Below are 23,569 nucleotides of genomic sequence, written 5' to 3' on the forward strand. Positions count from 1 at the left end.
CTTTAGCTAACGAGTGTTACATGATAACGTGATAATCCAAAACCTACATATTTTCTTGTCATATTCTAAAAATTATATCACCCGTGTTTTTAAATAAGATACAATAATCATTCAATTACCGAGTAAGACATCACAAAAATAATATACAATATTGATATTTTTTTAATTCTTTATCCACCTATAATCATTGAAAATCTTCTGAAAAGGGGTCTTTGACTACCACCCATATAATGCTAGCTTTTATATAATCAAAGAGCCATATCAAACCAAACCAAAAATAGTGCAAAGTTTTATAAAGACACAATGGAGAGGTTAAAGAGTGACCAAGATCAAACCAAACAAAATAACACATACAAGCTAGCTTATATGATCCATTTCTTGCTTGGTGCGGGCAATTTGCTTCCATGGAATACCTTGATCACAGCAATCGATTATTTCGGCTACCTTTACCCCGAAAAACACGTGGAGAAAGTGTTTTCGGTAGCATACATGAGTTCATCACTACTGGTTCTAGTTGTGATGATAAGTTGGAGGAATTTGAGCACAAAAGTTAGCTTTAGAATGAGGATGAACATTGGGTTTACCGTGTTTGTAATATGTCTAATGGTAACTCCAACCATTGACTGGACCGGGGCTTGGCATAGCCGAAACATGTTCTATGTTGTGGTTGCAACCGTTGTGTTTTGCGGTTTAGCCGATGGGTTGATTGGAGGAAGTCTAATAGGGTCCGCAGGAAACTTGCCAAATCAGTACATGCAAGCCGTTTTTGCTGGAACTGCTTCATCAGGTAACTTTTGTTATTTTGTTAGGAAGCAATATATTTTACTCAACGCATTTATCTGAAGTATTTTAAATATTTCTAATTTAATTCAAGGCAGATTATAAAAGTATAATGATCTAAATTTATGAAAAACTTGGTTTGTGGAGGAGTTTTATACAATAAAAATTATACTCCATGTACAGTTTTAAATTTTTTGGCTAGTTTTATTGAACATATTCATTTTATATATCTCAAAATAAAGATTAACTCGATAACTAAGCATGAGCATATGTAGTAGTAGTTCTCAGTTGCAGTCAAAACTTGTTTCAGATTTAAAAGATTAAAACCGACATTATATCATACAAAAGATCAAAGTTAAGATGACATATATATGAGCATCATAATTTTAAAAGCACCTATTGAAAAATGGTGTTTGCCATTTTATCCGCACGATGTTTTTCAATATCTCCGATCTGGTTACATTCATGAAACATCTTGAACAGTTTATTCTAAAAAATATATAATATTGTCATATATACTAGTGTATGTTATAAAATAGAGTGTTTAAGGAGAAATGAAACTATTTTAGTTTTATATTTATTCATTTAATTAAATGTAAAGAAGCAGGAAATATTTTTGAAAAGTACAATCCCAAAAATTTGGAATGGCTCCGGATTTTCTCTTTGGTTTTAACTCCTAATCTACGTACTATTACTACAAATAAAACATAACCCGACTCGACACATAAGTATAAATCGAATTAGTGACCTATATTTATAATTAGTTCATTTGTCAGCTGTAATGTAAGACCCCGTTACCGGTAGCCCTACTTTCGTGTTGAATTTACTCATAAACACAGTTCTAAATATTAGAGTTAATTAAAACATTCACGGAACATTAAAAACATTCAAACCATTACATTCCATAACCATAATTCTTGTCTTATCGAGCATTCATAGTCATTTAAAAACAAAATATAGTCTTTTAAAATAAAACATCATAGCAAAATCTTCAGATGTCAGCTTCGTCCAACTCTGCCATGTGTCCTCCTCAAGCTACCTGCCTCATTCTACTCACCTGCGTGCATACTAAAAGTCAGCTACGCTGAGTGAGTTCTAGTTAATCACATAATCATACAATACCTTCTTACATTTCATACTTTACCTCTTAACTTCCTTTCATACACACATAACTGCATATACTTTCATTCTTACCTTCATACTTTCTTTACATACATAATCATACGTTTTAAAGAGCCTTTCGCCCTATAACCTCACAGATATTATAAGGGTCTGGTCCCTAACATCACAGATATTATAAGGGTCGGGTCCCTAACATTACAGATATTATTAGGGTCCGGTCCCTAACATCACAGATATTATTAGGGTCTGGTCCCTAACATCACAGATATTATTAGGGTCTGGTCCTCTTCGTTACCATACAACCATGCCTTTCCTTCGTTTATTAACTTTATCGCATTCATACATATAAGCAAATACATTATACTTACCTTATACGTAACACTACAACCTGACAGTACGTGCAATATCCGAAGATCGTTCACGTACTAACAAGCAATCACTCATACATTTCACATCATTCATATAAGGCATACACTTATCACTTAGGATAAGTGTATTAACAAACATATCGAGTATGCACACAGCCCCGAAAACATAACACATAAGTGGGGCTAGAAACTCACCTCAATGCGGTTGCGTTCACTGTTTACGGTTATTCCCTTCTTGAGCTGTGCACGACTAACTGTATAAATATTACAGTATTAAATACCGCTCTAGTCATCTCATTGCTACTTAATTAGTCTTACACGTCTAAGCTGTTTTACTTCATTAAATCATTACCTGGTTAGTTAATCGTTACTCATTTACCTTTAAAGGTATCTTTCATAAATTGCCAAACTCCAAGGGCTGTTATGTAATTATATAATTCTTTTCTAAGTCCAGGGAACATTCTATCTTTATATTAAACTCCTAGTTCGTTACTTTGCCCTTAACGAATTGGGTAAAGAATCACCCTCTGATTCGCTAAGCTCCCATAACGAACTAGCTAACGAATCACCCTCTGATTCTCTAAGCTCCCATAACGAACTAGCTAACGAATCACCCTCTGATTCGCTAAGCTCTCATAACGAACTAGCTAACGAATCACCCTCTGATTCGCTAAGCTCCCATAACGAACTAGCTAAAGAATCACCAATAGTTCTTATCCAGACTTTGACTTAAGGGTCAAAGTCAAAATCGTCAAGAACAGCAAATAGTCAACAGATCTTAGATCTGCAATTAAACCTTGTTTCTTAACCAAATATCACGATTTTGGTATCAACGGAATCGTCTGACCAACGCCTACAAACCCCAACCATCAAATAGGCCTAACATCGATGTTTAAGGGGTGCGATCTAGGCATATAGGTTACGGGTTTACTTAGGTTTACAATTAACCCATCAAATGTTAACCAATTTCCATAAGATTTGTTGTTTTGGATTCGTTTATAACAAACTAACACAGATCTATGATTTCCTTAATCAAACCGAACCTATATGAACGATTTCTAAATATAAACGTACCTTAGACGAGTCGGTATTCGAACACGAGCTGGTCTTTGATGTTGTTTTGGTTCGTCACAACGATCTAGCACCAACAATCTTGGGTTTCGAGTTCGGATCTTGGTTTGGGTTATAGGATGGTGTGTGTGTTTTCCAAGGTGTAGGTTATGGTGTAGAGAATGGATAAAAATGGAAAGGTTTAGGGTTTAAGGGGTATTTATACTCCCTTAAGCCCATGGACCTAAGGCCCATTCCATTCCTTATTTTCCATCTTCTAAAGTCCAAGCCCACCTTCTATTAGTTTATTTATTTAAACCGACACACGACACTTTATAAAATAAACGAAAATTATTTTATTAATTCTTATCAAAAGCAGGATGTTACATGTAATAAAAACCTCCTATAGACGTTTCATTTATGTCTTATAATTTTATCATTTACAACAAAATTTCAGATCGATTAAAGTATTAAACAATAATAAACTTAAATCATTCTAGAATTTGATTCTACATTTAAATAACAATATATATTGTTCAGGGATACTGGTTTCTCTCTTGCGAATTATAACAAAAGCATCACTCCCACATGATCCACAAGGTTTAAGAACAAGTGCCCACTTATATTTCATGGTTAGCACAATCTTTCTAATGGTATGCATAGTTTGTTGTACTCTATCATACAAGTTACCAGTCATGCAACAACATTACACACAACTACAACATGACCAACCAACTTCAAACCCTAAACTATGGTATGTAGCAAGAACCATTCAATGGCCAGCATTAGGAATATTCATCACATACACCATAACACTCTCGATTTCCCGGGGTTTTTAGCCGAAAATATCAAGTCGAAAGTACTCAAAGATTGGTACCCGATAATGTTGATAGCCACGTATAATATCGCGGATTTTTGTGGGAAGTCATTTACCGCGATTTATATGTCAAAGAGTATTGCTAAGGGTACATGGTGTTGTGTAGCAAGGTTGGTGTTTTATCCTATATTTACAGCTTGTCTACATGGGCCTAAGTGGTTTAGAAGTGAAGAGTTTGTAGTGTTTTTGACATTTATGTTGGGGTTCACCAATGGGTATGTGACAAGTGTCATCATGATTCTTGCACCTAAATTAGTGACACCTTCTGAAGCAGAAACAGCTGCAATTGTCATGGCTTTGTGTTTAGGGATTGGATTGGTTTCTGGTTCTGTTCTTGGATGGTTTTGGATCATCTAAGTTTAGTAAATGTAATGCATCCTTTATTATATCTTCTTGTTTATTTCAGTTTTTTGGTCTAAAATCTTGCGCACTCGGGTTGTAGAATCCGCATAACATAGAAGGAAATAAGCACATTAAAGATATTTAACTAGAGCTTAAACGAGTCAAGTTTGTTGGACTTAATTTCCGTCCTTGAGTCAATGAGGTAGGTTGGGTCGACCCATCGAGCCTATGATGGATTCGTGTCTTGTTTATCAAGTTGAGCACGTAACTTGGTTTACAAGGAATAAATTACTTGTTGAACAAGCCGAGCCAATGACTTTGACAACGGGGAATTTATTAGTTAATTATTATATAAATTTGTTTATCCAATTAGTATTTGAGTATGTTATGGTTTTTGTATTCTAGTTTAGTTGGGTTTTCAAATCTAAATTAGTATATACCCGAGCTTATGGATTATATCACTAAGATAAAGAGTTTGAGTAATGTAATTTTTCGAGCTAATGAGAATTACAAAGATCGAGCTAACGATCTAAATTTTCATTTTTGTGTTTATCGATCCTGGTCACCAAACTTCAAAGTTAAGCTAAGCCGAAAACAAACTAATCTTAACTTTGACTCGTTTCCCTTAAAAGAGCTAGCCTGAGCTCATCCCGTTTAGAGTTCAATATTTAAGTTTTGGCTCAAATCGCAAGTCTCATTAAAATTCCCATGAGTTCGCTAGACAAGTATATCCAGGGGCGGACCCACATAGTGTGGATCGGGGTCCCGGGACACCAATGTTTTTTAAAAATTTATTAGAAGCGGTATATTAAATTTTTTGAGGACCCCATAAGATTTAATACTTGGAACCCATACTATTAATGTTGATGTGGTCTGGTGGAAAGTCCCTTGTTTTATCTTTGAAAGGTCATGGGTTCAAGTCTTACAAGGCTCAGTTTTTGGTTTTTTGTGTTAATTTTTAGTGTTAATCAATCATTTGATTGCTAATGTTGCAATGATAACTTTGGAAACATTCAAACACCTCTAAAATACATATCATTGTTTTCAACTTTATGCATGGTTTTCTTTAGAAACATTCAAACACTTTAAAATATCAGTTTTATTTTTCACTAGTTTAAGTTAATGGTTTTCAACACATGCTTATGAAAGGGTGGATCTAGGTTCTATCTCAAAAATGTTTAAGAAAGGGAAAACAAAGTGTTTATGTGTCAACCCGACCCATTTTGACCCGTTCAGGTAGTGATGATTGAAAAGAAAGTTTTATTATGATATTGTTTTTTATTATGTTCTTCGCCTCGACCCGACCTGAACAACGACCGACCCGAAAAATTTGAACACCGAAAATATGGGACCCCATTGGCAAAAAATCCTGGGTCCGCCACTGAGTATATCTTTGATTTGATGTAACATTTTATTTCATGAGATCTGTCATTTTAAAATCCTAAAATATTCAAACTAGCTTCGCTATATCAAATGACGAAACATCTTCGAAACTTTCATGTCAGATAATTGCTGACAACATATGTATATATAATTTGTAGGATCCACATTTCAAATGGGGGCTTATCTAGAATCCAAAAACAATAATTTTCTCTCCTAAAAATCATTTGCTCTGTTATCTTCTTCCTATTTAGATAAAAAATAAAATTGTTAAGCTCTAATAATGTATAGATCAAAAGAGTTTTGAGAAGAGTCGAATATGACAAATAACCGACGCATAGAATAATGTTTATTTAATGTACTCGATCATGCATGTTAATTAATTACTAAATACATATTATTATAAATATTATATTGCATTTGATAAACCTCATTTAAAGCCATGCCATGCATATATACCGTATTACCGTCAACTTATTTTATATTTCTTGAATTTCCATCTTATAAATTTGATACTTAAGCTATAGTATAATGATGAAAATGGACAAATGGTAACACTTCATTAGTGTGTTAGTGTATTACCATGATGGCCATGCACGATCAAATGTATAGTATTAATATTATCTAAATGCAACACCATTATAATGAAATGCCACAAATACTGAAACCTATATTATTAATCCTTAGATTGCAAATGTTTAATCAAGAATTTTACAAGAACAAAGAAATAAAATCTAGAACAAAACAGATCACCATAGTTTGATCACTAAACGTTTTACGAAACAAACAAAAAACACTAAGAATCACAAAACTAGCTAGATAGGAATCATCGGATTAACGAAACCCTAAATCAGATGAAAAAAATGAAAACGATTAATGGCGACTTAATGAGATAAGACGAACAATACCGGTGATAATAAGATCTGAGACGATTTGCGTATAAAACGACACATATCATCTTCTTTTTTCTAATATAGCAGATCACAAAGTTAAGCCCATAAAGATAGTCTGAGTCCAGCCCACCAGCCTCCAAGAATCAGCCCAATCTAATATACAAAACAAACACAAGTTAGGGTTGTTCACGAGCCGAGCCGGCCGAGCGGAGGCTTGCTCGTTGCTTGGCTCGTTTACTACCAAACCGAACGATTCAAACTCGAACTGAGCTAAAACCGAAACGAGCCAAAATCAAATCGAGCATTTTTCGATCGAACATCGAGCGATTTCGAACATTATTTATTTCTTTTTCACTTTAAAATTTTCAATAACCAAGTCCACCAACCTACCTATCTCCGGCCAATCTCCAAGACCAGGCGCCGGACCTAACCTGAGCAGCCACAAAATACAAGATCTCTTTACGGAACCGTATACCCAAACTCTATCCCTCTGTTTTTAGCCTTAGATCTTGAGATTTCCGGCAGACTACACCAAAATTTTGGGCGGAGATCTAGAGTGTACCGAAGCGATACATTTTTTACGGCGACGTACAAAGTTGGCCAGGCACAAATTGTTGTTCCCCGGGCGAATAGCACAGCCGTTGGTTCCAGCCGGAGCTCCGCCGCCAACCACTGTAGGTATCTGCTGCACTTACGTTCACCGCTGCATCATCTTCTATTTTTACCACACGACGATGCTGGCTGCTCTGCTTATTCAACACACCGTTCTCACGCTGTGGCCTTTCGCAAGCTGCTGGCTGCTCTTCTTATTCCGCATTAACACAAGCTGCCGCCACGACGCTGAAGCAAAAGAGCGAGCTTCTTGTAACCTGGCTGCCGTTGAGCTGTATCTGCCTTCATCATCTTCACGGTATACTCGTTCCTTTCTCACTGTTATTATTATTATTATTAGTATTATTATTATTATTATCATTAGAACATACGTGATCCGGATCTTTGGAGTTTATTTTCATTTTAAGATCTCTTGACTATTATTGTTATTGCTACACACTATTATTATTATTATTATTATTATTATTATTATTATTATTATTATTATTATTATTATTATTAGTTTTTGTTACTATTATTATTATTATTGATTTGGTGTTCTATTGCTTGTGTTTGTGTGATTAGTTGCAACCATAGAGCGTAGGAACCATGACTATTACTTGAGACCATGTCCTGAAACGAGGGGTGTAGGAAAGAGTAAAGATAGGGAGCGTATATTGCGTTTGGCTTCTTGGAATGTAGGAACATTAAATGGTAAGTTGCTAGAATTGGTAGATGTGCTTAAAAGACGTAGGGTTCAGATAGCATGCCTCCAGGAGACTAAGTGGAAAGGACATAGAGGGGCTGAGTGTAATGGGTATAAGTTGTGGTACTCGGGGTCTGATGGAGCTAGGAATGGAGTGGGGTTTCTAGTGGCTAAGGAAATACACACTAGTGTGGTGGAGGTGATAAGACATAATGACAGGATTATGGTGTTGAAATTAGTACTATGAGAGGAAGTAGTGGCAGTAGTCTCCGCCTACGCGCCTCATGTAGGCCTAGGGGATCAGGAAAAGAGAGAATTTTGGGATTGCCTAGACGCAGTAGTAGGGGGCATACCTAGGGGGGAGAGGATTTGCATAGGAGGTGATTTTAATGGACACATTGGTAAGGCTAACGATGGTTTTCAAGCCATACATGGGGGTTTCGGTTTTGGTGATAGGAATGAGACCGGAACAGATCTTCTAGAGTTTGCGGTGGCACATGACCTAGGTATTATAAATTCTTATTTTAGGAAACAAGATTCTCATTTAATCACTTTTAGCAGTGGCGGACGCGACACGCAAATTGACTACCTTTTGATGAGGCAAGGAGACCGACGTTGGTGGAAGGACTGCAAAGTCATACCTGGGGAGGCAGTTGTGACTCAACATCGACTACTAGTGACAGATATAGCCTTCAGAAATAAGCTGACTGTTCGAGAGAAGAAAGGTACACCGAGAATTCGATGGGGAAATTTGAAGGACGAAAATCTCCTACTGTTTAAGGATAAACTCTTACTGCATACGCGGGCTCGACTAAATGGGGACTCAACTCATATATGGGAAGCTATGGAGACAAAGATCATCCAAGTAGCAAAGGAGACTCTCGGGGTCACAACAGGAAAGACAAGTGGGCATAAGGAGTCTTGGTGGTGGAATGACGCAGTGCAAGACAAGATAAGGGACAAACAAGGATGTTTTAGGGAGTTAATGAGGTGCACGAATGAGGAGGAGCGAGTGGAATTGAGGGACAACTACAAAACGGCCAAGATAGAGGCGAAGAAGGCAGTGGCGGAAGCAAAAAAGGCGGCCTTTAAACGGATGTATGAAAGTCTAGAAACAAAAGAGGGGGAACATGCTATGTTTAAGATTGCCAAAGCCAGGGAGCGTAGAAGGCAAGATCTAGGACCGGTGAAGTTCATAAAGGATACAGATGGACATGTACTGGTCAAGGAGCAGGACATCAAGCTAAGATGGCAAACCTACTTCCACAATCTTTTTAACAATTGGAGAGCTTACCAAGAAGAACATGACAACACAAACTTTCAACGACAACAATCGAATAACTGCTACTGCCGACGGATCACACGAGAAGAGGTGAAGGATGCACTTAGGAGGATGGGAAGGTCTAAGGCGGTTGGCCCAGACAACATACCCATCGAGGTGTGGAAGTGTCTGGGGGAGGAAGGAGTCATGTGGTTAACTACTCTGTTCAATAGTATTCTCAAATCAGGTAAGATTGACCAGTGGAGGAACATCGTTGTAGTTCCTATCTATAAGAACAAAGGAGACGCCCAATGTTGTGGTAACAACCGAGGAATCAAACTACTAAGTCATACTATGAAGCTATGGGAAAGAGTGATTGAGGTTAGACTTAGACGAGAAACTCAGGTTACGGTCAACCAATTTGGCTTCATGCCGGGGCGTTCCACCACAGAGGCAATACACCTTATAAGAAGATTAATGGAAAAGTATATGGAGAAGAAGCGTGATCTACATATGGTGTTTATTGACCTAGAAAAGGCCTACGACAGTGTGCCACGACAGGTGCTCTGGGAGTGCTTGGAGGGTAGAAGAGTGCCCAGGAAATACATAGAGATAATTATGGATATGTATAACAGGAGTGAAACAAGTGTCCGTGCGCCAGTGGGGGATACTGATTTCTTTCCTGTAGAGGTAGGTCTTCACCAGGGGTGTAACATCCTAAAATTTTTATAATGTTAAATAAAAGAAAGTTATGTTTAGTGATTTCACGTTTTAGTTATTTAATGTCGAGTAAGGAACGGGTCATGGGCTTAGATTACGTAAGATGGGTTAAATGAGAATGGGCCTTGGGTCCGTGGGCTTATAAATACCCATCCCAAGCCCAAGATATCATTTTATTTCCATCTTTCTCTTTTACACACTCAAAAGCACACACATAACCGACCGAGATCCGAAGTCGAGACCCGAGATTTTGCTGGTAGATCTGAGTTGGAAAGGTAAGAACTAATCCCGCAAAGCTAATATTACTGAAAATGGTTAGGATTTGACGGGTTAATCGGACCCGAAACACAACTGCCCAAATCAGACCCCTAAAACGTCGATTTTAGGCCGATTTGATGGTTGGGATTTGTAGGCGCCGATCATACGATTCCGTGGGTACCAAAATCGAGTTATTTGGCTAAGAAACGAAGGAGTTATGGGCAAACAGATCTGCAGCGCGACAACTTCGCCTTCATCTGGGCAACTTCGCCTTCAAGCGATGAACTTCGCCTGCAAGCTAAGTTCGCCTGATGAACTTCGCCTGCAAGCCAAGTTCGCCTGATGATAAGTTCGCCTGAAGCCAAGTTCGCCTGATGGCAACTTCGCTGAAATGGTAACTTCGCCTAAATGGTAACTTCGCCTAAAAGCCAAGTTCGCCTGAGGTTTAACTTCGCCTAAAAGCCAAGTTCGCCTAAGGTTTAACTTCGCCTAAAAGCCAAGTTCGCCTAAGGTTTAACTTCGCCTGAAGCCAAGTTCGCCTAAGGTTTAACTTCGCCTGAAGCCAAGTTCGCCTAAGGTTTAACTTCGCCTAAAGTGAAGTTCGCTTATAAAATAAATTAAAAACCTAATGGAAAATGTGTTAAGGCAGTTATCGAAAATAAAATTTTTCCAAGCTGACCTGGCAGCTTAACCCCAGCCAGGGGCTCTGCCCCTTGGACCCCGCTAGGGGCTGCCGCCCCTAGAACCCCGCTGCCAGGGGCGCTGCCCCCGGACCCCCGTTCGTTGTGGGTCATATATAGATAGAAATACAAAACTAGTAGTAGTAGTTAATTGATATGTGTAAATATTATACAGTTAGCCGAGCCCAGTTAAAGAAAGGAATTACGATCAACGGCGAGCGTAACAGGATCCAGGTGAGTTTCTAGCCCCATTCCTTGTTATGTTTTCGGGGCTGTGTGCATACTTGATGTGTTGTTAATACATTTATCCTAAGTGATAAATGTATGCCATATGTGATATGTATGAATGATTGCTTGATGGTTCGTGAACGATCTTCGGATATTGCACGTACTGTCAGGTTGTAACGTTATAAATATGGCAAGTATGATATGTATGTTTATGTGTATGAACGTAATAAAGTTAATAAAAGAAGGAAATGACGATTGTATGGTTGTATGGTTACGAAAAGGGTACCAAGCCCTAATAATACTCGATGTATGTTGCATGTTGTATGGTAACGAAGAGGGAACTGAACCCTACTAATATTCGAAAGCAAGGGACCAGACCCTTATAATATCTGTGATGTAAGGGACCAGACCCTTAGAATATCTGTGATGTTAGGGACCAGACCCTTATAATATCTGTGATGTTAGGGACCAGACCCTTACAATATCTGTGAGGATAGGGACCAGACCCTTCATAATATCTGTGATGTTAGGGACCAGACCCTTATAATATATGTGATGTTAGGGACCAGACCCTTATAATATCTGTGAGGTTATAGGGCGAAAGGCTCTTTAAAACGTATGATTATGAATGTAAAGAAAGTATGTAAGTAAGAAAGAAAGTATGTAAGTAAGAATGAAGGCATGAGTACTTATGTGTGTATGAAAGAAAGTTATGAGGTTAAGTACGTATGTATGTAATAAGGTATTGTATGGTATTGTATGATTAACTAGAACTCACTCAGCGTAGCTGACTTTTAGTATGCACGCAGGTGAGTAGGTTGAGACAGCTGGCTTGAGTGGAGGACACATGGCAGAAGACTAAAGCCTGGCATCTGAAGATCTGATATGTTTTATAAGTTATGTTTTGATTTTGAAAGACAAGAGGAATGTTTTAAGACACGATTATGAATTGATATGTAATGTTTTATGAAAGTTTTATATTCCGCGTAAAGTTTTTAATTAACTCTGATATTTAGAACTGTGTTTATGAGTAAATCCAACACGAAAGTAGGGTTACCGGTAACGGGGCCTTACAAGGGGTCAGCGTTGAGCCCGTTTCTTTTTGCAGTAGTCTTGGATGAGTTGTCAAAGTCGATTCAGGGGACTCTCCCGTGGTGCATGATGTTCGCAGACGATATTGTGTTACTTGCTGAGAAAAAACAAGATCTAAACATGAGGCTTGAGGAGTGGCGAACAACCTTAGAGACAAAAGGTTTAAAGATTAGCCGATCTAAGACGGAGTACCTCCACTGTGATTTTGGTGGGATAAACGACAATGAAGACGCACAGATCACAATTGAAGGGCAGGTGGTCCCGCAGGTAACGAAGTTCAAGTATTTAGGATCATTTGTACAGAGCGATGGGGAATTAGACAGTGATGTGACCCACCGAGTTCAGGTAGGATGGTGTAGATGGAAAGCAGCCACAGGTATATTGTGCGACAAGAGTTTCCCGACTAAACTAAAGGGAAAATTCTATAGGGTGGCAGTTAGACCTGCAATGCTATATGGAACAGATTGTTGGGCCATCAAGAAGGCACAAGTGCGGAAGATGGAGGTAGCAGAAATGAGAATGCTACGTTGGATGTGTGGGCACACAAGACTAGACCGAATAAGAAACGTTGTGTTTCGCGAGAGATTAGGGGTGGCGAACATAGCAGACAAGATAAGAGAGTGGAGATTGAGATGGTTTGGACATGTAAAGAGAAGACAGACGACGAATCCTGTTAGATCCGTAGAAAACATTACTATAGAGGGGAGGAGGGGTAGAGGACGACCGAAATTGACTTGGGATGAGAGGATTAGGCTTGATTTGATAGACCTAAACCTCTCCGAGGACATGGTTGAGGATAGGAATTCGTGGAGAAGTAGAATTAAAGTTAAGGATTTTTAGAGAGAATTGAATACCTTAGGGCTTAGACTTAACTTATTTAGGTCACATACCATAATGGTATTTCCCTTACATATATTATTATTATTATTATTATAATTATTATTAGCTTTTATATAGCTGTTAAACTGTGATCTTATTATTAATATTATTATAATTAGTAGTAGTTTTTATATAACTGTTAAACTTTGATTTCCTTTATTTTGCTTCATACACATGTACTTAGAGCCGAGGGTCTCTCTGGAAGCCACCTCTTTATTCCTTTGGATAGAGGTACGGTGCCCCTACATCCCACCCTCCCCAGACCCTACTTATAGCTTTGCTGTCGGTGGGATTTTACCCGGCATGATTGATTGATTGATTGATTTTAAAATTTTCAATAAGAAACAAGTTTGAAGGTTGTAAATTATATAATTTTATATATAAAAAAATTAGCATTTTTTTAGACAAACGTGTAATAGATTGTAAATTATATAATTTTATATATAAAATTAGTATTTTTTAGACAAACGTGTAATAGATTGTAAATTTTTATAAAAAAATAAGTTTAAAGTGAGATATAATGATCATGTAAACAAACTTATAGTATTCTAAAAACATGAAGCGAACAAATAAAACTATAAAATTGACGGAATAGGAAAATTTTAAAGGGGTCAAAATAATTGTAAGCTTATGTTTATGTGTTTTGTCTCTATATGTACATATTTGTTCATATATAATTATATATAAAATAAATTAAAAATATTCGATTCGAACCGAATAGAGCTGACCTTTGCTCGTTGACTAACCGAACCGAGCAGAGAGGCTCGTTTACAATCAAGCGAAAAAACAAGCGAGCATTTTCCGAGCAATTTTCGAGCGAGCGACGAGCGGTTTGGACGGCTCTAAACACAACATATATTAAAACTAATGTTATTACTAACAAAAGGACTGAATGCCAACAATTAGAACAAACGTGATTCATGTTATTCACGATTATTTGCTATTGCACTGAAATATCTATATAATCTAACATGAAACAAAAAAACACAACTCATCGTTGGCTTGTAAATACTTCTAAGTCGGATTTTGCATAACTTAGCACTTCAAAAAAGCAACAACCACCCACGTAGATTCATATTTGCTTCCATCCAAACGCACTCATTACATACATAGACCTAAATATTTTGGTGGCACTTTAAAAATATCAGAAATTGTTGTGTGTAGTCGCAATCATGAACGATTGATTGAAGTGTGTACCTCGACAACCAGTCACTGAGTTAATATTTTATTTATGGTTAGATATAATATAATAGTTAACATTTGTTACATAGACACGTTTAACATAGTTATGAGTTATGATAAGGTTAGATGGTTTTTAAGTTATACTCATTATATTTTTATAAATAGTTAATAATAGTACATGATAAATCAGTTTTATTGTTGTTTAACATAATTATGAGTTGTGTGGACGAAAGGAGCTCAAATCAGCCCATGACTTCCAGCCCAAGACTGTTCATTATGCGGGTTGTGTGAGATGAGATTGGCCCACTTAAAACACCAAAACAGCCCAATAGCCCATGCAAATTCACCTTTTTTTATATTTTGTTTGTTACTTTAATTCGTGTTAGTAAATCACTAATCGGCCTTTAAATTTCCCTAACTTGATCAACTAATTAAATTTTTGTATCGAACCTATACATGTGAGGCCAATTTATTATTAAGTTTTCTTTTAAAATAACTTGAAAATCTTTAGTGTTATGTTGATGACTAGGGACAAAATTAAATACCATAGTCCCCAGATGAATGATAATATGATATGATAGTAATAACAAGTAATTAAGTCGGGCGTTGCTAATACTATTGCTTATTTTCGTTGATGTTTTTGTTATAAAAAGAACGGAAGAAGCTTATTCACATCCGAAGGATTGTTCTGATTGGGTATTTTAGTTCATTTAAAAATAAAAACAACTCAAGTCGATTAGCGGTTGAAATTAAAACCTCTAGCATGCACGATAATGATGTATATGGTGAGATGATCAAGGACCTAGGAACTAAATTTAGTCCTTGTTGCAATTACAATTCCATGCTAAAAATTCATTAATTTTTGTGGCAATAGTAAACGAATATGACATAACTTTATGATGGACTGAGACATGCTTTGTTTAAAGGCATGACAAGGAGATACATTGGCTGGACCACTCTCTTAAATCCAAGGGATTGGTTAACGAAAACAAATGAACCCAAACCTAATAGGCTAACCTGAGATATCCGGGATTGGTAACGGTAGTGTCGAATCTTGGACTTTTATAGAAGAGGGGGGGTCCAGGGTTCCTCCTATGTTGACGGATTTGATGTTAGGTAATATCCGACTTGATTAGCTAAAGCAAACTCATTAACCGGAGCAATGCCTGTAAACATTTAGCTTTTATATTTAATTCTATGAATAATACAAATATATTTAATAATTAAAATTGTAAAAAGAATGTATTTGAAATTCCTAACTGGTACTTATTAACAAACCAATGAGTATACTTGATACATGAGTGTATACCTGATATTTGACGAGTAATAATTAGACAGATTACATAATTTTACAATTTGGTTTGAGATTAGGCTTACCAATATCCATTCCAAACTTAGATTATGTTTTATCTTCAAATAAGCCAAATAACAAATTGCGAGTATCTTTTGGATGTGAATAACTATCATTAATTCTTTTATATTTTTTAACAAAAGCGGCAATAAAGAAAATAAGTAATGTTAGTTTCAAAGTCTCGCTTGACGTCAAATACACCACATGTTTATTTATAAACGAGTAGACTTGACTATGTTTTCATCATAAACGACTCAACTAACAGTTTAGGAATATCTTTTGGATGCAATTAAGCATAACTAAAATATGTAACATTATTTGCAATGGCCCACTCAATACCATAAACACCACATACACACTAGATGTTTCATTCACAAAAATACTCCAAACAACTACATGCTTATTAGATATTTTACTTACAAGAACAAACCAAAAGCTACCAATCTCAATTCATTGGAGTTGGTCAAAGAAGCAATGTATGTCACCATACAAGTATAGTCGGATCTAACAACTATAGATGGCGGAAACACCTAGATCTAATGGATAAACGATGATTAAAGCAAGATCCACGAAGAACAATCAATAATAGATGATGAAATCGAGTAGGAAATGCAAAAAACACGCTGGGATTACTTTCAAATGCACCTTAACTACAAGTAGTGTTGCAAAAATTCCAACTAGGCATCGATTAATTCCCGATTAATCGCTAGTCCCCAATACTTCATTGATTAATTTTGAGCTAGTCGACCAAATAATCGGTCAATGGTCAAATCCGGCCAAAATCGCGATTAATCGGACTTAGTCAACATTTTCTAGTGAGATACTGGCCAAAATCGGAGGTTTCCAACGAGATTCCAACCAAATTCATCAGTTTTCAATGAGATTCCGGCTGTTTTCCCCCGCCAAGATGTATATGTGAATATGTAAAACTGAAAATTACGTATAAAAATGTGTGTGTATATATATATAACTGAAAATTGTATTAAAGTATGATCCGATTAATCCTGATTAATCGCTATCAACTAGCGAATTTTACAGCACTGACTACAAGAGTACTTAACTAATTAGAGCATCCTCAGCCTTCTCTTTATGTACGTGAGTGAGTTTTGTAAATTATATGTTATGGTTATGTGTGATTGTGAGTAGAAGAGAGAGAAAACGTTATATGTGAAAGTTAAAAATAAGTTTGTACTGTTTATCCCGTATAAAATTTTTAATATTTTCTGAAAGTGATTTTGTGTTTAGGGGAGAGAAAATATAATGATAAATGCATAAAAAGATATTATTTAATTGAAAAGATAAGTAATGGTGTAGTAATTTTTAATGTAATTATATGGATATGGTAGAAAATGAACCGGAATGTTGTCTACCATAATTATATGGTCACTAATTAAACTTTAGGTGACAATTTTAAGGGTCCTTTTCAAGCTTTTAAACACATCTAGCATGTCTTAATCCTCATGTAATAATCACACACTTCTATTTTCAATATGTCAATGTCATTGACAGTTGCCAAAACATTAATGTATTCTTAGCATGTATCCTCATTACAAAAATGGGAGACCATTCAATGTTTTGTTATACAAGTAAACACATAAAGGTATATGCAATTGTATATTTGTATTCAATGGTTGTACTAGATTAAGGTCCTACGGGTTGATCATCTCACCATATATACCTTATGGTTATTAGCGTGTTAGACCAGTCAAAATCGATGAACCTAGACAATGGAAATACATTTATTCGTATACAAAATCAACCTTAATCCGAACATGATTAAAGTCTTGTGATCCAAACACGACTTGTATAACCGGTTCGTCTAACAGGTTAACACAATTTGACGGGTCAAAACGAATTGGTAAGCTGTAATATGATGGCTAAACATATTGTAAACGAGTTATATTAAAGTTGTAATTAGGATTGTTTTCAAGGGTCGGGCTAACCCAAGCCATTATCAACTTGTGCTCGGGCTCATAAAAAACTTGAGCCATGTTAGCTTGTCTCGTAGTCTTCAATCCGAGATAAAAGTTGAGCTCGTTTTCAACTCAAGTTCATTCCATGCTTGATAAGTTAACTTGTTTTCTTTTACTTTTGATGATTTTAAATTTTATCTTATAAATCTCAAAAAACAAGTTAACATTAGTTCCAAATTATGTAAGTACTGAAATAAAAGGTTTAGTAAGCCAATGAGCAAGCTGCCTTGAGCTTAAACCCAACTAGAATGTTTATACAAGTCAAATCAATTAAATTTGAATAACAGGTGAGTTTTTACCGAGTTAATTGCATATGAGTTGTGAGCCACGGTTGTTACCGAGTTAATTACATGTGAGTTGTGAGCTACACTTGATTGACACCGTAGTTGTAACCGAGTTAAAAGAATTCAATAATTTATATAAATATAACTTTCTGAATCCATCACAATCGAAGTTTTATATAATTTACTATAAAACGATTACAATAAAGTGGCAGGCAAACGGGCAACAAGCTGCGCCGCAACCCCCTTTTGAACAGCAAAGCCAATCCTGCTAAAAACGAAGCTTTGGGACCTAGAAGCTGAAGAGGTTCCGTGTACGGCGCGCTGAACCCTACTCAAAAATTTCACAGCCTCTGGAGCCAGAAAACCAAATGTATCAAAGGCAAATGGTAGAAAGACATGTTGATTATCTAAACAAGCTTTCTCGTGTTTAACAACTTTGCCCGATTCAGCCTTCAACGCAGCCTGACCCACAACAAACCCACGGTCCCTGAGCCCAACAAGAGGAGACACTCCTGTAAGATCCACACATACGTGTTTCCCCTAATTGTATATTTAGATTTAACGTCAATCTATTTACTAGTAAAATTGTTAATTTAAATTGTGTTTTAGCTCTAACAACAAATCCTAAAAATCTATTTGATGAAAAATTAAAAACTAATAAGCATCATCAGATATTTTTCTAATTGTATATTTAGGTTTAACATCAATCTATTTATTGGTAAAATTGTTAATTTAGATTGTGTTTTAGCTCTAACAACAAATCCCAAAAATCTTTTTGATGAAAAATTAAAAACTTATAAGCATCATCAGATATTTTTCTTACAATAACAATGAAAAAAAGGTAGGCACCATTATTGCATAATGTCCCACTCACTTAACCACTTCCATGTGCACCACATACTTGCAAGATATTTTATTCACAAAAACTCCAAACAACTACATGCTCACTAGATATTATTTTTACACTACAATCCAAAGCAAAAGTTGTTCAAACAAACAATTAATTGGTGCACCTTCTTAATTTTCAACACTAAATGGTCCAATTAATTGTGTGATAAATGTTAACCAGTTAACATCTTTCATTATAAACATCATAATCTTATTCAACTTCATACTTCAACCCCATGATGCTGCAGCCATTGGAGCAACCGGAAACTGTAGCGAAAAACTCGTTGTCGCTTGATTCAAATCCGAAACTTGCTCTTCCTCTTCGTCATCGTCTTCTTCAGCGTCCCACAAAAACCGAGCATAAGAAGCCATAATGTAACTGTATCATCATTAATATAAAATTTTGTTAAACTCAAACAATTAAAATTTATGAATTTAATGATTACTATGAAAATGTTTATCTTACCAATCGTCTGGGGACACTTTAACCGCTTGATCAAAGTAACTGCGTGCACGCGATGCATCCTTTTGCGTCTCCCAGATCAAATCCGCATACATTGATAAAGCAGTTCCGTCGTTAGGGTTAGCCAGTATTGCTCGGCTGCAATACTCTTCAGCTTTCATAGCATCGCCTCGCACCTGTTTCAAAAATGAAACCATTAATCAGTACTCTTAAATAACCGATTTAACCGAACCCAACAATGAACCTATAGTTTAAACTTTAAATACCCTAATAACCGACGGATCAGTTGAAAACTAAAACATAATCGGACCGAGCTAGCAATTTAATACCCTAACAAAAATATTATGTATCTGGATCTAGTACTAATAAACCAGAAATTATATCGTATAAATAATACAATTAACCGAACAAAACAATTAACCAATTGCTGGGAAATCAGCTATGCTATCTAGATCTGGTCCAGGGGTGCAAACGAGCCGAGCCATTCACAAGCTACTCGAGATTGGATCAATAACAAGCTTAAAACAAGCCGATCTTTATCAAGCCCGGCCTAAACCAAGCGTCAAATAAAGCTCATTTAGTTATCAAGCCAGATCTCGAGCCTTGTAATGAAGATCATTTAAGTTTGTAGAGCCTTAACAAGCCTAATTTATATTCAAGCTTTAACTATTTTGAACTTCTAAGTATTAGTTTCACACTACACAGCCAAGCTCAAGCCACTCATCAAGGTTTTTCTCAAAAGAATATAAAAATAATATTAAATGTATTCAGATTAATTAGTTTATAAAAATAAGCGAGCCAATCTCAAAATTTAAAAAACGACTCACAAGCCTAGATCGAACTCTAGTAAGTTAAAATGAGTCAACCTCGGGCTCTCTAGGCTGGTTTGCACCACTAATCTAGTCAGAAAATAATATTACACTTGAATAAAATATAAAAATTATATACAGTAATAGGTTGAATATTATACAGTACCTCTTTCAAAAACTTGGCATAATTCACCAGAACCAAGGAGTTACTGGGATCCATTTCAATCATACTCTGATAATACAAATCAGTATCATCACTACCATTACCACCACCACCACCATCCATCACACCTGGGTCCAACCCAGAACTCGAAAACAACAACTCACTCTCCTTCTCCTCGGCCTCCACATCCTCCTCTACTGCCACAGAAGTAAACATACTTGTACAACAACTCAGTGAGTTGGAGTTGGATATTCTACGTTGTTTGGAGAGCGAAGAAAGAGTGGTTAAGTCACTCTCTGATGAGGCTCTGGATATCATTTTAGGCGAGTCGTGTGATGATTTGTAGCGGATGAAGTCGGGTTCGGGTGAGGGTAATAATATTGGGTTTTGTTGGTGTTGCAGCCATGAATTGAGTGCCGGGTTTGATGAGCTTCTAAGAAGCATTATTTTAAATGCTAATTTGTTAATTTAGAGAGGAATTGAATTGTGATCGAATGGGTATGGTGGTTTTATGATGAGGAAGAAGATGGTGAGTGGGAATATTTATAGGGGGATCTGAAGAAGATCTGGGCCGTTGGTATTTTTTATGAGTGATGAACACGGTTGTCATTCTCAATTGTATTTGTTTTCTTGTTGGTGATTCGTTTAGCTAAAAGTTCGTTTCTATTCATATGTTTAATAAATGAGTCGGACATTAACTTGTTTGGTTAGCTTAACGGACGAATACGAGCAGAGAAACGTTCAGTATCGTCCATCCGTCCGAGAATGTGTAGTATTTAATATTTTCTTATTTTTTTTGTTTTTCTATCGGATTGCCCTAGTATATAACGGTGAAAAATAAAACAAACCCTACTATGTTAAGTGTGAAAGATTTTTGGATTTCATGTGTTGTATTTCTGAATTTGTGGGTGAATTTGTGTGGATTTATGATTATTCTTTTTGAATTAATATGTAATCATATATGTTTATTTGTTCTTTAGAGTTGTTTTGATCATTAAAGTTCATTAGTGGACGTTAGTTTTCATTTGTCCATTACTGTATATTAGTGTCCGTTTACAATACTAACGAATAGATACAAACAGACACGGACAAACTCAATTCATTGATCAAAGTACATGAATTTTGGTTAGTTAGAGCGTTCATCCATCCGTTTATCCGACAAAAGCTTAATGGACGAACACAGACAAGGTCATCTCCGGTTCGGTCCGGTCCGCTCACATCCCTACATACATGTGTTAATGAGTCAGGTCTAGCCAAAACGAGAAGGCTTAGGTTCATTTCTGTTTCATATTGAGATTTTTTTTTCTAAAGCTAAAGTTAGACTCATTTATTATTCAATAGTTAATAGTTAGCTTATATACATTTTAAACAAGCCTAGTATCTTAAACAAGTCAAACTTCGGCTCAAGCTTAGTTGTACAGTGTAAAATTAATACATAAAAGTAAGAAAAAGGTAAAAACTTAAAATACACAAGGCTCGATGAGCCTAAACAAGCTTCTCATACAAGACCGAGCTCTGACTTGACTAAACGAGCTTTGTTTGTGATTAAGCTCGGCTTGGCTCTAACTCGAGCTCGAAAAAGCTCAACTTGTTTTGAGCTTTTTTATCGATCCAATTTCGAAAAGTTCGCGAGCGACTTGGGCTTGTTTCCATCCTTAGGTGTTCGGAAATTATTATTTCATTATTTGGTTTTTTAATTTATCAAAAAACTCAAAACAAATGAATTAAGGGTGCGAAAAAATGAATGAAAGTCGAAAAGATTTGAAATTGAACCATATTTTTAACCATAGATATGGAACCGAATTTTCAATTTTTGGTTTGTTCGGTTTAATCGAATTTGACTGAATAACTATATATGTAACTTGAGTTTATACTCGTAAGTTTTTTAATGACTCAATCCAAGTGAGTTCAACTGTCAAGTGTCAACTCATTTGATTACATGATAATCAAACTAATGTTGCGAACAAAAGTAGAAAGCAAATCTAGGCAGAAATAATATTCGCTTTTAATTCGGTTTTTAATGTTTTTAATTTAAACCGAACTAAACTGAATTCGGTTTAGTTAGACATTTACGAATCCAAATCGATTCGGTATTTGTAAGTGAAAAAACAACTTGGCACCTATTTTGCTTTCTTTTTAATTACGTACTTTTTAGTTAATAATGCAATTTATTTTTCATAAAATAATAAATAATATTCAGTAATGAATTTTATTCATATAAATCGAATTGACTTATGGAATCTTGAAATTTCGGCGACACCCATGCTGGCCGCTTGAAAGGAATAGGAAAGGTGATGTCGGCCCATGCTATGTTACTTTCTATTTTCTTTCCTAAAATATTTCATTTTATATTATTTATTTACTTTAAAACTTGTATTTCCTTCTAGTATATTATTTATCTTAACCGATTTTATATAAATTAAATATCTAGTTAGATTTCTTTTGTTATAGTCAATGTTTGTGAGCTTATAAAATACACTTGCAATATTTTTAACAAGAACTTAAACATTTAAATTGAGCGGGGACGAATATTCATGTTAGAAATTGGTCTATATGTGCGACTCTTTGATAGGTTCGGGTTTTGAAACTCTAGTCACTAGTCAGGATTTAGGGCCTTTTATGCAATCACTTTAGGTAAAATAGAGACCTATGATCGTTAATGATTACTTCACTTGTAAGATGGGATCAAAATGCTCAAAGGCAATCTTAATGTTATCTTCTTAACCTTTGTTATGATGACAATTGACTTGTGCTTCGGTTGGTCCTAGATAAATCTACTATGTTATTATTACTCATGTTATACAAGCAAAAAGGTAACTATTGGTAAGTTATATTGGACTCAAGTTTTACGTTATATTATTATAACTTTAGAGAATCTCCTTTTATTCAGGGACCGACTTAAAATTCCTTTTATTCAAGTATTATAAGTTTTTATATTATATTATCGTAAGTCTAGCGTATTGTAGATGGTTTTGGTCAAGCGCTACTAGACTGATCATTTCCATCACAAAGCCTTGCGACAAATGTTCTAAATTAACATATAATTGACATACGAAAAACCGTGTTTTAGTCGATTTCTATAGACATAAAATAGATATAGATGGATGAGCATGAATGTAAACGTTGGTTACTTTGCAAATGCAAGTTGCAAGTGTAACCCATGGTTTCCCAGTGTGATATCACTCAACAACAAAACCAAGGGCCAACACAGGTTGTGGCCTTGTGGGGG

The 23,569-nt window shown here is 35.9% G+C and overlaps 1 protein-coding gene and 1 pseudogene across 1 annotated transcript; one reads left to right on the forward strand and one right to left on the reverse strand.

Moving 5' to 3' along the window:
* The first annotated feature begins 300 nt into the window (after positions 1 to 300).
* LOC143579367 (equilibrative nucleotide transporter 8-like) lies at positions 301 to 4,582 on the forward strand (annotated as a pseudogene).
* A 14,333-nt stretch (positions 4,583 to 18,915) lies between these two features.
* LOC143582015 (uncharacterized) lies at positions 18,916 to 20,788 on the reverse strand. The gene is made up of 3 exons (XM_077064696.1): positions 20,344 to 20,788; positions 19,372 to 19,544; positions 18,916 to 19,284 (listed from the first exon to the last, which is right to left on the reverse strand). Exons 1-3 carry the CDS (start codon positions 20,782 to 20,784, stop codon positions 19,134 to 19,136), a joined length of 765 nt encoding a protein of 254 aa, XP_076920811.1. The 5' UTR covers positions 20,785 to 20,788; the 3' UTR covers positions 18,916 to 19,133.
* Between the last annotated feature and the right edge of the window lie 2,781 nt (positions 20,789 to 23,569).

This window comes from Bidens hawaiensis, unplaced genomic scaffold (assembly GCF_021521415.1).
Source record: "Bidens hawaiensis isolate Kalapana, Puna unplaced genomic scaffold, B.hawaiensis_p1.1 tig00000142_1, whole genome shotgun sequence".
NCBI lineage: Eukaryota > Viridiplantae > Streptophyta > Magnoliopsida > Asterales > Asteraceae > Bidens > Bidens hawaiensis.